Source organism: Cotesia typhae, unplaced genomic scaffold (genome assembly GCF_013202065.1).
Source record: "Cotesia typhae breed Kobodo isofemale line unplaced genomic scaffold, CoteBio_Ctyphae contig_69, whole genome shotgun sequence".
NCBI classification, from domain to species: domain Eukaryota; kingdom Metazoa; phylum Arthropoda; class Insecta; order Hymenoptera; family Braconidae; genus Cotesia; species Cotesia typhae.
In genome coordinates, this window is record NW_027423763.1 from 1,742,586 (window position 1) to 1,758,621 (window position 16,036).

The window sequence follows — 16,036 nt, forward strand, 5'->3', positions numbered from 1 at the left end:
ATGCTTTTATAAAGGGATTTTCTATTAATAATCATCAGTGAAAGTGATTTTTTAGAAAATCCCTGAAGCAACTTCATTAAAGACTATAATCATTTATTAAATTTATTTTGAAATATTTAAAAAATAATTTTATATTTAAAACACAAATCCAAAATTATTACAATTTATTAATTAACATTTAAATGATTACAATTTAACATAAAATGGATTAAAACTAAATGGATGAAGATATGTATGAATCTCGTAAGTTAATTATTGCAGAATCACAAATTGTTTAAATAATACCCATTACCCAACTTCCCCGATAAATAAATATTGCAGCCTCCCCAGTAGATTTGTCGATCATTTTTATCATAAATCTCTTCTAGATAACCTAAAAAACTTTAAGACCAATTAATTCCCGCCACAGACGGCTCGTGATTGTGAATATAGTGAACTTTGGGCTGTTGCGCAGGTGCGAACCATGTCTGACGCATGAAAGTAAACATAGCGGAGCCCAGCGCCATATTGCTGATGACTTCGGCAACCGACGCGGCTGCGCGCGCGTGAGCTAGCGCCACTTGCAGGAGAAAAGTCACTGCGAGTCCCACGCCGGGCCCCATTTGCATCATGTTATTCTTTATCCGTCTTGACAATTCTGTCACGGTTTTCGTGAGTTTGCGAGTTAATTCAATGTTGTCATTCAATTGAGGTAACTTTATGATCAATTCGTCCTTCTTTCCTCCATCAGACTCCTCCGTCAGAGGCTTAGAATCCTCTGCAAAGTTATCGCTCTGATAATTCTCTTCCTCTTCCAGAAGCCTGCCCTTGAATTTCGTGCCAAAAAGAACTTCAAATGCGCGATAAGCGTCTTCTATCGTCAAATACTTCTTCCCATCATTTGCATCACCATCAGCATTGGTATTGTTAGCTTTCAGCCTTTCAAGGAGCATTTGGATGATTCTGTCATCGCTGCTTCTTGATTCGTCAAAAGAATTCAATTCTAAACTCCTCTGCCGCTTGATCTTCTTGACTTTGACATTCTCGGGCTTTGGGTTCAACACGTCCTCCATAATATCGCTGATGATCGTCAGAATACTCGACAAATTCTTGTGGTCCTTTATTCTAGCTCTTGCTTGCCTAAATCCCGACAATTTGACTCCTATCTCTCCGTTTCCGTAGCCTTGGAACTCCAAAAGTCCAAAAGACGTCGAGAACTTGTCTTGAGTTAGGCTTTTGTACCAATTGAGCAGAAGGTTCTCGATTGATTCCTTGCTTTTGATCAGATCATCTTCATTGTCCAAATTCGATCGACCAAAAGGCAAACCAAGACCTAAACTTGGCAGCATGTTCATGATGACAGGAACCATGAAAATCCCCATGCATCTTATAAAACTAAGCCCGGTGATGCAGCGAATCACTTGACCCATTATTCCCCGAGTATTGTAAATCCCCAGCTGCTCCGTCATGTTCAAAATCTTCAATTGATCATCAGTTAGCAAGTCCTTGACAGTTGAATTAAGAGTCTCAACAAATGGTTTATCGGGATCCGTTTCTGGATTCTTCTCCAGGATTTTGCTCAGCAATTCAATGAAATCTGTCTCAGTTAAATTAACAGATGATTGGTTATAATTAGTGTCAGTGTTTCTGCGTACACGGGTCAAATTTTGAAGAGTATTCTCTTGGGAAATATCTAGAAGAGTTTTAGGTTGCTCGGCAAATGCTGGTGTTAATGTTGACCCTGTAAAACAAATAGTATTTAAATGCTCTGAGAAGCTTAACAGGCTTAAGAAGCTCTGTTGTATGCTATAGATGGTTCACCTACTGACGAAGTTGTTGCTGGTTGTAATCCCAAGTACTCCGCGCTGTATGGATTCATCCCGAAAGGTTGGAAATTATTCGATTGATACTGAGACAGAGGAAGGAACTCAATCCTCTCTGGGACTTGTTCCGCGTAATTTGGTTCTACGTGAGGAGGAAGCAGAGCTGACTGCTGCGGCTTCTCTGCTGGCAAATTCACTCCAATTCCCATATTCGGGAAACTCGGCAGTCGGGAGTAGAACTGGCCCAGCGTGGGCCAAGAGATGTCTCTCATACAGTCTAAGAAACTATTTCCGCGGACGCAATCACTCATTCGGATGATAAAGACCTCGCGGAATGTTGGAGGCAGTAGATTTTCGGCAGTTACAAGAACATCAGACTGGGATTTTGTAAACTGGCTGCCAAATACCGGAGACTTGGCAATTGATGAGTAAGAAGGATTTTGGGTTGATGACTCCATGGATTTCAGAAGCTTTAACAACACTTCTTCTGGTCTTTCGCTGATCGGGACGAATTGTGTGTCTGTAATCGTGATCATCGCGTCGCCAGTTTGGTCTGTTTTGACGTTTGTCTCAGCGATAGGCGCCGCGTTGTCGGCTATTGGCTGGAGGTAATCTCCAGCAGCTCCAGAGTTCACAATCCTTTGGAATGCTGGAAAACTGGGCATTCTTGGATAGTATTCAATCAATTGAGGCCACATTATATCACGGGAACAAACGATGAACTCGTTTGAACGCATGCAGGTTAGCATGTTCTCAAAAAAACTTGTTCGAGCATTCTCAGGGAGTAGGCTTTCACTTATCTTCAAAATACTTTCTTGTTGTTGGTTCGCTGGGCTTAAAAGCTCTGGAAAGTTTGCGATTTTACTGGTGAATTCTTGAGCTTCGGGCTTAGACTTTGCCATTGCATTGAGAATGTTGAGAATAATTCCCTCGGGATGGTCGGAGTAAATTGGCACGAATCTGGTGCCAGTGACGGAAATTATTGGCTGGTCGTCAGATTTAGCAGAGATACCTGACTGCAAAGGCGTTCGTGCTGCGATTTGTATGTTGGGATATCTCAGGAGTCCAAAGTTACCGTGAGAAGAAGAAATCCTCCGGTTTGTAATCGGCTGTTGACTTTTTCTTGCAAATAGCCCGTGCTTTCCTCCTGCTGACTGAAATTTGTAATTGTTGATAGCAGACGCTTCGCTGTTTCCAGGAAATTCGGGGATGTTTTCGATGTAGAGTTGTAGGAACGGCCAGATAACGTTTTTGGTGCAGACCATAAAGTCAGCACCTCCTTGAAGACAACCTAGTGATCGGGAGATCAGATCGCGACGCGCGGAAAACGGAACCATGCTTTCGGATAATTCTAAAATGGTCAATTGTTCATTGGTGAGTCGCGTTTGAGACATCATCTGTCTATCGGCGATAAATGTACGATGAATTGGAGAGTTTATCATTGAATAACGTAGACTGTGAAGAATGTCAATGATTTTTGGTTCGATTCCTTTGAGATACTGTATAGAATCTCTGGTATTGGTAGTTCTTGTAGGACAACATGTACATTCCCCTTCAGAACTGCCTTGGTTACCTCCATCTGTAAATGATTTAATTTAGTTTTGGTTTTTAAATAGATGGTTCTAAATTGTACTTACCAACTCCTGCTGAACCACCAGCGTCTATGCCTCCACCTGATCCGTGATTGATTTCGGAACCACCTGACACTCCTCCAGATCCTTGACCGTCTCCAGAACCAATATTTATATCACCACCTGATTCACCTCCTTGATTACCTCCTGAACCTCCACCGCTGATGTCTATGCCTCCTTCACCGGATCCTTGACCTCCAGATCCACTACTTGAGCCTCCTTCAATGGTACCGGAGCCCCAGTTTCCTCCACTGGATCCATGACTACCGTCAGATCCTCCTGATATTCCGGATCCGCCGATTGAACCTCCGCTAGGGCCCCAGTTTCCTCCAACGGATCCTTGACCACTTCCAGTTCCTCCAGATATTCCGGATCCGCCGGATGAACCTCCGCCAGAGCCCCAGTTTCCTCCAACGGATCCTTGACCACTTCCAGTTCCTCCAGATATTCCGGATCCGCCGGATGAACCTCCGCCAGAGCCCCAGTTTCCTCCAACGGATCCTTGACCACTTCCAGTTCCTCCAGGTATTCCGGATCCGCCGGATGAACCTCCGCCAGAGCCCCAGTTTCCTTCAACGGATCCTTGACCACTTCCAGTTCCTCCAGGTATTCCGGATCCGCCGGATGAACCTCCGCCAGAGCCCCAGTTTCCTCCAACGGATCCTTGACCACTTCCAGTTCCTCCAGATATTCCGGATCCGCCGGATGAACCTCCGCCAGAGCCCCAGTTTCCTTCAACGGATCCTTGACCACTTCCAGTTCCTCCAGGTATTCCGGATCCGCCGGATGAACCTCCGCCAGAGCCCCAGTTTCCTCCAACGGATCCTTGACCACTTCCAGTTCCTCCAGATATTCCGGATCCGCCGGATGAACCTCCGCCAGAGCCCCAGTTTCCTCCAACGGATCCTTGACCATTTCCAGTTCCTCCAGATATTCCGGATCCGCCGGATGAACCTCCGCCAGAGCCCCAGTTTCCTCCCACAGCTCCTTGATTACCTCCAGATCCACTGGTTGACCCTCCGTGAATACTGCCAGAGCCCACGTTTCCTCCACCGGAACCTTGACCGCCTGCAGATCCTCCAGATCCACTGGTTGAGCCACCGTGAATATTACTAGATCCCCAGCTTCCTCCGACAGATCCTTGATTACCTCCTCCAGATATTCCAGGTAATCCTGGTCCACCGCCAGAACCCCAACTTCCTCCAGGTCCACTGATTGAGCCTCCTTGATTACCATTAGAGCCCCAGTTTCCTCCACTAGTTCCTTGATTGCCTCCTCCAGATATTCCAGGTAATCCTGGTCCACCACCAGAACCCCAACTTCCACTTTGCCAATGGTTTCCAGAACCCCACTGACTACCACCTTGACTTACAGATCCAGCAGAGCCTCCAGTTTCATGGTGGTGAATACCAGATCCTCCTTGAGGAATGATTACTGTAATTCCACCACCTTGATTACCGCTTCCTCCAAAACCTCCTGAACTTGAGCCACCTATATAAATTATATATTTTAAAATCTTTTATAAATCTACACAAGACCAAAAAAGTACATGACATTAAAATCACCTTGATTAACAGTAGAACCGCCGTGATTAATTTCCCAAGATCCACCACTGATACCTCCAAAACCATTTGAACCTCCAGTTCCAGATCCTCCATTAATACCTGCAAAAATGAAACTTTGAATAAATCAAATCAACCATTGAGTACATACTACAAAAAAATAATTACCACTTCCACCAGAGCCTCCTTGTCCTCCTGAACTGCCAGAACCACTTTGACCACCAGATCCTGCTATTACTCCTCCTGACCCTCCGTGACTCCCACTGGAACCTCCCGTAGTGCCTAATAATAAATTAAACCAGTCAAATACTCAGCCTAAACTTTTTTTTAAGTAAATATCAATACCAAAGCCTTACCTCCCGAAGTTTGTTGATGACTCCCACTAGCCCAGCTACCACTAGAACCTCCAGAAGTTCCTGTATTGCTGGATCCACTTGAGCCACCAGATCCTCCCGCTGGGCCATCAATAATAATAATGATCCCACCATTACCAGTTTGGGCCGGTACAGTTCCAACCCCTTGATTATTTGTTCCAATAACGTGAACTCCTAAATTAAAAAAAAAAAAAAAAATATTAATACTTGAAAGATAACAAGCAAAAATTATAACTTACCACTTGCTCCAGAACCACCGCTTGTACCTCCAGTTCCACTGCCACCGCTTCCTCCGTTCCAACCTCCACCTTGACTCCAGCTTCCTTGATTAGAGCCTCCACTTCCTGCAGAGCCACCTCCAGCTGCCGCACCTCCTTGATTTGAACCTCCACTACCACCGGAACTGGAGCCACCGCCTCCAAGTCCACTACCTGCTCCTCCAACACTAATAGTCCCTCCAATGGCACCACCCTCTGCCCCTCCAATGGATCCTCCACCCCCAGGAAACCAGATAGGAAAAGTCGGTACAGTAACCGTGGTAGAGGAGGGAGTTGATGAAATGAAGTCAGGAATTCCGAACTGAGCGAACTGACCGAAAAGTTCGGACCAATTCGGCATGCTAGGCTTCCATTTCCTGACAGTCGGCCAGGTTACGTACCTGAGACAGGTCAGATAATTGAACTGTCTCATGCAATCGACGTTGGTATTAACAAACTCCGCTCGATGCTCAATAGGAATCAGCTGCTCAGCCATCTGAATCGAAGCCAGCTGTTCTTTGGTCATCGACTTAATGTTATCATCCTGCAAACGGACTGCTGATGACAATAGTTGCTGTCTCGGTTGCTGATCTAACGTATTTTTTAGAATATGAACTATCAACGTCTCGGGGCGTGGTCGTCGATTCTTGAACTCTGCCTCGACGACTTCTGGCAGCTCGCCGTCCTTCGATGGATAGTCTGGAAAGGGGATCAATGGGTAGCCCGGAAAGACGTTCATGCTCGCTGGGTACCAGCTCTGGTAGTCCGGAAACTCTGGAAGCGCCGGGAAGCTCTGCTTTATCATTGGCCACGTAAAGAATTTTATGCAACTAAAGTACTCGAACCTCGTCACGCAAGAGTACATTCTATTGGCGTATTCCTGTCTCAAGGACTCTGGCAGGAATTTCTCCGCCAACTGGAGAATCTCCAACTGACCTGGGTTCAGGATCTGAGCGAAAGTTTCGTTCTTCTCGTCAATGTACGTCGGGATTTTGTCGTAATCTTTTAAATTTCCACTTTCCAACGCGTCCTTCAGGATGTTCGAGATCACCAGCTCTGGAGAAATCAGCCGTTGTTGAGGAACACCCGCGGTTGCTCGGACAATCTTGGATGTTTCACGATTCGCCGGTAAAAAGTCCGACAACGAGAATTCCAACGGCAGCGTGGGAAACCGTTGGGTAATCGCCTCTGGAACATTGTCCACGATGATTGGCCAGATGAAGATCCTCATGCAGTTCATGAAATTCAACCCGCGAATACATTCGAGCATATCATCTGCAAAGCCTTTCCTCTGGTTTTCCTTGACGAACCCTTCCGCACATTTCAGCGCCTCCAGTTGCTCCTTGCTCAGCGCAGAGGTGTTTGCTTTGTCAAAATAAGACTCTTCAAGTTTTTTGGGCGCAACTTTTTTCAATAAATCTAAAACTTGAATTTCCGTAAATTTCGGCACTCCCGGAAGGATTTCTGCGTCCCTGAGGTATGACAAGTAGCTTTCATTTTTAATCTGCTGCTGAAGAAGCACCGCCTGGTCCTTCCAGTGCTGGATGTCTGACGCAGGAATTTCATCAATGTTAATCTTCTCCTTGTCGCTTCTTTCATTCCTGGCCTCGTCTTCATTGACAAGCAGCGATTTTCTTGCATAATTGACTTCCGATTGGAGAACCTGGTCCACCTTGACAGGAATCAACTCCAGAGTTTGATGAACCCGTGAGTCATTATCATTATCCAAAGTGTCTGCCTCAGAAAGTGGCTCGCGCTTCACCCGATCGTCGATCGACAGATTGGAAGTGAGTTTGCTGTCGGATTTATCTTCAACTTCAGCGTCGAACCTCCGGATCCCTTCGCCCTTATCACTAGACTTACCGATTTGGGTTATTGTAACATCTTGGCCTTGATCTTGCAGAGAAGAAGTTTCCTGATGATCTTGATGGTCCTCTTGAATGTTGAGGGTCACTTGCGGATCATCGTTAACACTCTGAGAGACAACACCACCGATAAGTGATAAAATAGCAACAGTGGAATAAATATCGCGTGCTTTCATGGTCGCGGCCGCGAAGTGAATGCCTTGACTAGTGGAGCAGCTGAGCCGAGCAACCCTCGTCTATATGGGAACCAGGCGAACGCCAGACCAGTCAAGAAGAACAAGACCGAGAACAATAAAACGAAGATGAAAAGGAGCAGGAGTAAGAGCAGGAGCAAGAGCAGGAGCAAGAGCAGGAGCAAGAGCAGGAGCAAGAGCAGGAGCAAGAGCAGGAGCAAGAGCTGGATTAGCGAGAGGAGCAACGAAAGGAAAGAAAAGGAAAGGAAAGGACGATGAACCACATCTACATTCGCAGAAAACCTGTCTATGTCTTCGCAGAAGAGGACTGTGTACTGCCTATTTTTCCTTTTCCCAACTTATTCTCGGATCCTTTCAGGGTTGTCGGACAGGTTCAAGGTCTGCCTCTTAACTAGTCCATTAATTTGAACCTTTTTGCTCCTGTTTTAATGATTATCCGAGATATTTATACAATAAACTGTAATTTAAACTATATTAATGGTAAACTATTAAATCTGTAAATGGTATTATGTATAAGAGGAATTATCGAAGATAAAACGTTGTCCTTGAAGCTGAGGATAAAAACTTTTAGGAATCTCGGAGTTTCTTGCTGACAAGAGCACTTTAAGTTCGTTCAAAGACTAAGTACACCGTGTACTTTTTAGTATAATTTATACTTATTTAGTACGAGGTGGATAACTACTTGGAAGACCTTGTACAGTCCCTTGTCCCTTCACCGTAGATGGGGTGCATGACCATCCGCTAAACCAGTATTATATTTATTTTATTTATTTCATTTATTTCATTTATTTTATCGGGATTATTGATTCTCTAGAGAGGTTTTTACTTTAAATTATTTTATCGGACCTCAGTTTATAATCGAACTTGACTATTTATTAAATTACCATAGGATTTTAGTTTAATATCTGGTAATTTAATAACCAGAGATATGGAATTGCAGTAGTCGAAAATTATCTGGCGAGCTCATTATGGTAATGATTATTTTATTCCGGTAATCTAGGATTTATAAGTTGTGGTAATTATTCTTACCGTTTTTTAATTCTTATATATGGAATTGTATGCTTTGTGCAATGGTGTAACTGTATCATTGTTGAATAATATTTTAATAAGCCGTAAAGCTGTTGGCAAAAAAAATTTTTTTTATAGTTTATCAAAGAAATAATTTATTTTATTGTTTAAAACTTGACAATATTTTTTTCTTTTTGATTAATAACAAATAGTATTATTAAATTTACCCAAGACCGGACTCGAACCCTGCTCAGTCTGGGCTGTTAAAAAAGACTAAAGTCTCTTCGCCAATTCAAATTTTTCAGAGTCAATATTTTAATATTTAGATTGCGGAATTAAATTTTATTTTATTTTAAAAATATAAACTTATAAATTGACCGTAATATCGGATTTATTATTACAATAAAAAATTAATATTAAATTTTTTACTGTTTGCGGTGTTTTGCCGTGCGGAATTTTTAACTGTAAAATTTTTTTTATTTAGAACAAATCCAACGAAATAGACAAAAACTTTTACTTTTTTCCTTATAAATTAACAAGATAATTACAATTGCGTACGGTAAATATAGCGAATTGTTGTGAATATTAATTGCTCTAAAAAATTAAAAAGAATAGGAGCAGCAAATATAAAAGCCGGGACCGAATTTTTCGCATTCTGTCGGCTGTTCCGAACGACGGGACCTTAGAAAATAATAGAAGGAAGAGGATTGGATGAATAACGTGTAACCACAGGCAGTTATATCGGGTTGGCTCTCCAAGACCTGGAGACCTATCACGTATACCACTTTTAACGTTTTACTGTACCTTCACTCAGTTGATCGCACATTGAAAGACTACGAGCCGTAAGTTAGAGTTGGCCCGTCTGCCGAATAACATCTACCTCAAACTCAGTGACGTTTCATTCAACCGTGAAGTTTTTTAAAAATTAAGAAGATAATCCTTGATTGAAAGATCTGCGAAAAACGAAGACTAAAAATGCCGGTAATTACAACCAAAGTATATTTATGGTGTTTTGTTCTACTTGGGCTCGGGTTTGGGATGTCTCTGGCAATCACTGAGGAGTTAAACAACACGGATTTAAATTCCAGACGAGATAATCCAGTTACTGAACTTGTCGATTATATCTTAGGTTACAGCGCTCAAGGTAACATTTTTTTAAATATTTCATTTATAATCATTGATCAATAAAATAATCATTATTATTATTGTTATTTATTTTATTTTTATTTTATTGATAAATAAATTTATTTTTTTTAGGCAGGACGTTTGGTATTAAACGTATACAGTTTATGATGATGCCAATGATATTTAAAATGGGCGTGATTATGACGTTATTGGTTGTACTTACTATTATTTCATTGAAAGGTTTAACTGTTGGTGAGTATTTTTTATTTATTGCAATTTTTTATTTATAGCTTAAATAAATTTTTTTTTGTTTGATAAAATTCTATTTTTAATGAAAAATTCTATTAATCCTAACAAAAAAAAATTTTATTCAAATTTTTACTTTCTATTTTAAATTTCAATTAAAATATTTTCCATAATATTAATTAAAAATTAACTTTCTTATTTTTGCTCTATTTCTATTTAAAAAAAAAAAAATTATTCACGATCAAACGAAAATCAAAAAATCGAAATTTAACTGACCGCAATTTCCGGTCTAAATTAAAGGCCAACAAAAACAGCCTACAAAAGAAAAGAAACTTATAATATAATCAAAGAGAAATTGTTTTTGGCATACTGGGCCTGAATCACTAATCGTGACACGGTTACTTTGACATAGATCCGACCTAAAAGCTGTTTGCTATGCAAATCGTATCCACAAAGACCTTTGAATAAAAAGTAAAAGGCGTTAATTAAAAAAACTAACGAAGAAATATTAATTTCAGGAGTTATTCTGCTGGTGCTAAAACTGAGCGCATTTTTCGGTAAATTTTATGCCTCGCTTCAGTCGCAGAGACCAGCGTGGATACCACCAGCTCCGCCGGCTTTACCGGTTCACTTCCACGTCCATAATGACCCGGGTAATAATAATCACTATGATAATTCCATGGGATATGGATATGATGCGTCAGCTGATTATTACCACAAAGGACAGCATCCGATCCAGCATCCTCCTCATATTAATGGATATTAGACCCCTTATTTTTTTTACTACCTATAATTTAGTTTATTTATTAAGTGGCCATAACAGATTATTTATTTATTTTTATTGTTTTTATTTAAACTGTGCTGTAAATTATAAATTACCCTCTTGGAAGAAATAATGTTTTAGATTGGATCTTAAAACTTTATTTTTTTCAAGATAAACCGACCAAAGGTACTTTTAATGTATTATTATTTTTAAGATTTTATTATTATTATTTTTTTTTTATTTTTTTTTTTTTTTTTTTTTTGTGATATTTATATCAGTTGCAAAGTTGTAAATTGTAATTTTATTTTTAGTTTTTATTATAGAAAAATTAAATTAGAATAAAAGAAGAAATTTAAGAAAAATTTTATTTATTTAAAATTTAAATTAATAAAAAAAAAAAAAAAAAAAACTTTAATTAAGAATTTTTATTTAATTTAAAAAATTTTTTTACACAGAAAGAACAAAATGACACTGGATATCATTCCAGATTATACTCATTGTAATCTGGATTATACTAGCTACTATCTAAAATTGTTTTTCACTTTCCGAGTAGTTTAAAATATTTCTTCTTTAAGTAATTTAATTTTTTATCACTAAATTAAAATTTTAAATAAATTTAAAAATTAAAAAATTATATTAAAATTTTATAAATTTAGAAAAATATAATAAATAAAATATTTAAACAAAAAAAAAAAAAAAGTTCTAGATTTACCAAGAAAAATAATTGTAGCTTATAATTGCATAAATGAATTAAAATAAGTAAATTAATAAAACAAATCTGAGCAAAAAATAAGAAAAATGATCGGTTGGTCAATAGACAGGAAAAGTCCGTTTATAACAGCCGTTCCACTGCAAATCGCGTGCACTGGAGTAATCCGCTTATTGGACAATAAAAATGGATTCCTGGTCTGTCCAGCGCGCTAGTTTCTTTCAGTGGGAGGATCAGTTCTATCCGGTCTTTTCCGCGGACGAATCCTCGTTAGAACAATAAAATATATTTAACAAGTAATGTTAAAGTCGCGGCTATTTCTTCTACTGTTAATAATATTATCCATAAAAATAAATTCCTCTAAATGTGAAGATGGAAACTCGACCGATTATTCGGAACAAATTTTATCAGGTACTCTTTACTAATTAATTATTTATTATCTTAATAAAGTGTAAGTTAAAAGTAAATAAATGATTAGAGAGTCGGCACGAGCATCTGCCGGGCAATGACGGCAATAATAATGCTGTTAATGTCAATTACAATAATGATAAGAAGCCTAGTCTTATGCAGCGGGTCGGAAGTATGCTGATGATGATCCCACTGATGATGCAGGTAAAAGTTTTCTAAATTTATGTTTTAAGGTAAAGTATTTAGAAACTAATCAGTGCTTTATTATCATTATTCAGGTGTTATCTCTCCCGGGAGCGATCGCGTCAATAAAGGCGTCCCTGCTGAAGAGCCTCTTTGTCGGGAAACTCGCGTTAATTATTATGATTTACAATTTAATCATAAGCTTCCGTCCCAAGTCGGAAGTTGTTGTAGTTAATCACCAGCCGAAGATGCCCGAGCACTATGATCATTATTACTCGCCGTACGACGATGATGATTCCGGATGGTTCGGCTGATTTTGCTTCAATAAAATTTATACTTTTTTAAGTTTTGGGTTTTTTTTTATTTTACTTATCGAATACTGAATATTAACGAGATTGAATAACTTGGACGTGTTGATGCCAACGTTCAGGACAACGCGTGGCCCACTTACGGTATAACTAACGGCATTTTGATCCAGATTGCTTTTATAGTGTGAGTTTGATTCCGTATTTAAGTTTTTTTTTTTTTTTTTTTTTTTTTTTTCGCTTACTTATTTCAGTTTTTGTGAAATTGAAATTATGTAATTTAATTACTGCTCATTTTTATTATGTCTAAAATTTTAACTTTTTAGGTTTGACAATTTTTGGACAATCAAACTATTAAATTTTTCCAATTTTTTCAATTTTTCCCTATCTTTAATTCTTAAGCCAGAATTTTAAAAATAAATTTATAAATTTACAATTAAAAATTTTTAACAATAAAAATTGTATTTTATAAATTTTCAAAATGATTGATTAAAGCTATAAAAATAATCCTAAAACCATAAAAAAAAAAAGAGAAAATGTAAAAAATAGAAGAACTGGGCTGTCAGGTGTTACAACAATAAAAAGTACCATAAATTTAATTGCAGAAATGATATACGATGTAAATGTCAGTGGTGTGAGCTATCACAGGAATTGAATTGGGATGCGTAAGCGTGACTAAACATTAAACAGTAAAGAAGAAAAAGATGCCTATAAAGAGCATCTGGTAGTGAGCCTGCATACTAATACGCAATAAAACAATTCAGTTCCTATTATTCGAGCTAATCGTTTGATGAAAATTAGCACATCGATTTCTATTGAAAGTCCATCCGGAATCCGGAGTAGCAATATTTCTTGCGAGCTAATTTCTTCCGAATTTTCAGTGATTTTTGATTGAATTTAAATTAAAGTTTCGGTGCATTTAATAATTCGAAAGCGAAATGTCATCAATAAAAAGGAGGTGAAAATAAAAAGGGGAATGAGTCCCAGTTTAAAAAATTTACTTTTTCTCATGGGGGAATAAAATTGAGAAAGCGTCGTAGCGGGAGGCCTATTCTGGTCGCTGATTGGCCTTTAACTTCCAATAGGGAAGCATATGCCTGTTTAAATCCAGGTACGACACTCAAAAGTGGTAATCTTTTTAGTTTAAGTGGTTTACCACGACCGCGGCTCTGTAAATATAAAGATGTTGATATAAAAAACCGACGTTTTGTATCCTCGTGAGCTTAAACTATCATTTAGCTGAAGATATACACATATCATCTTCGTTTATTTCGTGATTTTCATTTTTCCGATCGAGCTAAACATGACAAAGTTAGCGAGTTTTTTATTTTTGTTGTTTATTGTTGGAGGAAAAAGTGCGAAGCAGGAAAACGCGATTTTGAACTGTCTTGTTGATCAAGACAGCCTCGGGTGTGTCAAAAATTTAACCGACGCCACTTTGGATGCCATTGAACTGAAAGTTACTGGCACCAAGGACAATGTCACTTTCAGCAAAGTTATAGAAAGGACAAGTGGTTTTATTGTTCATGAAATTAGTAATCTTTTTGATGATAATACGAGTAAGTATTCTTTTTTTTTTATTAATATATATTGATTGAAATTTTTGCTTGATTTAATATTTAAAAAAAAAAACTATTTCTTCTTTACGAAAGAAGAAATTTTTTTTTATAAAATAAATCTAAAATTTCAAGGCAGAATTTTATTTTTAATGCAAAATTATTTTTCAATCAATATTTTAATTTTTGGCAGTAATTTTTATCATAAATATCAATTTTTGAGTGTCTGTAAGCATTAAATAATTTTTTGGACTGCATTGACACTCAAAATCAACGTATAGTCATTTTTAGTCGATATTTAACTTATTTTTATTTTTAATTTCAAATTTAAAGTCTTTTTACACATAAAATAATTTTTTTTACATTGATGTTCAATATCAATGGAAATTTTTTTTTTTTTGTTAATATTTCAGGATCTACTTATCGGATTAGCATAAAATTTTGATGACTTTTAAATTGACTGATAATTATGATAAAAAAAATAAAAATTAATTATAAATGTTGAAAATATAAAAAAGCGACTCATTACACTGGTAATAAAAAACAATAATGTAGCACACGAGTGAAGTAAAACTGCAATAAAAGAAATAGACGTGAGAAGAATTTAACGATGCCCAACGGGAAGTGGTTTGTCGGTTAATATATGTTATATTTTAGTTAACAACAATAAAAATGTAATTTTTGTTTTAGGAGAAGGAAGAAAAATAAAAATCGGGAAGAAGAAAAAGAAGCTGCTGCACAAACTTGTTCCCTTGTTCCATTTATTCCAAGCGAAGATAAGCTTGATTCTCCAGTTGATCTCGACTCACTTTCAGTTCAAGTTCTTCGCGATCGCGGTTGTGGGTCTGATAATTAATTTCATCCGGCTGTGGATCGACTTGAAAAAGGGCCATCATCCTTCTAAGGTGATTTATTACGAGCACGCTCAGCACCAGCATCACTACGAGCCGGAGGAAGACCACGGGAGTTACTGGAGGAAAAAAAGATCTCTCGACCAAAATCAGCTGGCATACCGAGCCTGGAACAGATAATAGATTGATAATTGGGAATCCACACTCGGGATTTAATTGTTCCAGTCTGAAAATTTTTACCGTTACCCAAATCCAATCCGTCAACCATCAAAAATTACTTTTTTTTTTATTCATATTATAATTTATTTATTTATTTATTTATTTATTTATTACACGGTCATTTTTCCTACGGGAAAGCTGTAATTATTTTTTTCTTTATTATTTATTTATTTATTAATACTGTAATTATAATTACTTATATAATATATAAGTACAATTTTTTTTAATCATCAAGTTTTAATTTTTATTATCACTATTATTTTATTTTTATAAAATTATAATTATGTCCAAAAACATTTTTTGACAAAAAAGCATAAAAACACTTAAGAGATGACATTTATGAATGGAAATTGCTATTAAAAATTAAAATAATGATTTAAAAAGAATTTTGCATTGATTTTGAACGTCAATGTAATGTAAAAATATTATTTTATGTGTAAAGAGACTTTAAATTTTAAATTAAAAATAAAAATAAGTAAAATATTTATTAAAAATGACTCTATGTTGATTTTGAGTGTCAATGAAGTAAAAAAAAAAAATTTAATTAATAAAAATAATTATAATTTTTTCCAACAAATAAATTAAAAAAATTCCTTGAAACATCTGCTTGAAATATTTTTAAGATAAAATCTGAAAAATAAAAATGTATCACCTGCATTGAGAAGATAAAAAAATCGTGTGAAGCATTCAAAGAGTACCGGTATGTAAAAAAACTCGAGTAGAACCATGGTCAATGACCAGGCAATGGCTGATCGTGGTAAATTTGGCAGATATGCATGAGTTTATAAGTATTAAGTATTCAGCGAGTATCAATCACGTTGGAGACACAAGCCGACCTCCATGTGCACCGTGACCAATAAAATTTCGGCCGCAATTGGCTGGATTCCAACCGGCTGGTATTATTACATATTATAATAACAACCGTGGAATAAGCCTTGAGCAGTGAGGATCCTCACCCCATTGATACTCTCAGAAGCC

At 37.5% G+C, this 16,036-nt stretch overlaps 3 protein-coding genes across 6 annotated transcripts in view; 2 read left to right on the forward strand and 1 right to left on the reverse strand.

Annotated features, from left to right (window-relative positions):
• Mccc2 (methylcrotonyl-CoA carboxylase subunit 2) overlaps positions 1-16,036 on the forward strand; it is a 50,090-nt gene that overhangs the window by 17,739 nt on the left and 16,315 nt on the right. The window lies entirely within an intron of this gene.
• LOC141532865 (uncharacterized) lies at positions 275-15,107 on the reverse strand. The gene is given in 9 exon segments (XM_074251438.1): positions 275-1,720; positions 1,801-3,381; positions 3,440-4,924; positions 4,999-5,097; positions 5,164-5,277; positions 5,352-5,543; positions 5,609-7,601; positions 13,897-14,000; positions 14,906-15,107. Coding segments are annotated over 9 exon segments (7,107 nt in total). The 3' UTR covers positions 275-383.
• LOC141532778 (uncharacterized) lies at positions 9,415-10,990 on the forward strand. The gene is made up of 3 exons (XM_074251275.1): positions 9,415-9,837; positions 9,951-10,070; positions 10,583-10,990. Exons 1-3 carry the CDS (start codon positions 9,669-9,671, stop codon positions 10,828-10,830), a joined length of 537 nt encoding a protein of 178 aa, XP_074107376.1. The 5' UTR covers positions 9,415-9,668; the 3' UTR covers positions 10,831-10,990.

Coding starts and splice junctions, on each gene's coding strand:
- LOC141532778 (XM_074251275.1), top strand. CDS start 9,669: ATGCCGGTAATTACAACCAAAGTATATTTATGGTGTTTTGTTCTACTT. Junction 9,838..9,950: donor CTTAGGTTACAGCGCTCAAG/GTAACATTTTTT, acceptor TATTTTTTTTAG/GCAGGACGTTTGGTATTAAA. Junction 10,071..10,582: donor ATTGAAAGGTTTAACTGTTG/GTGAGTATTTTT, acceptor TATTAATTTCAG/GAGTTATTCTGCTGGTGCTA.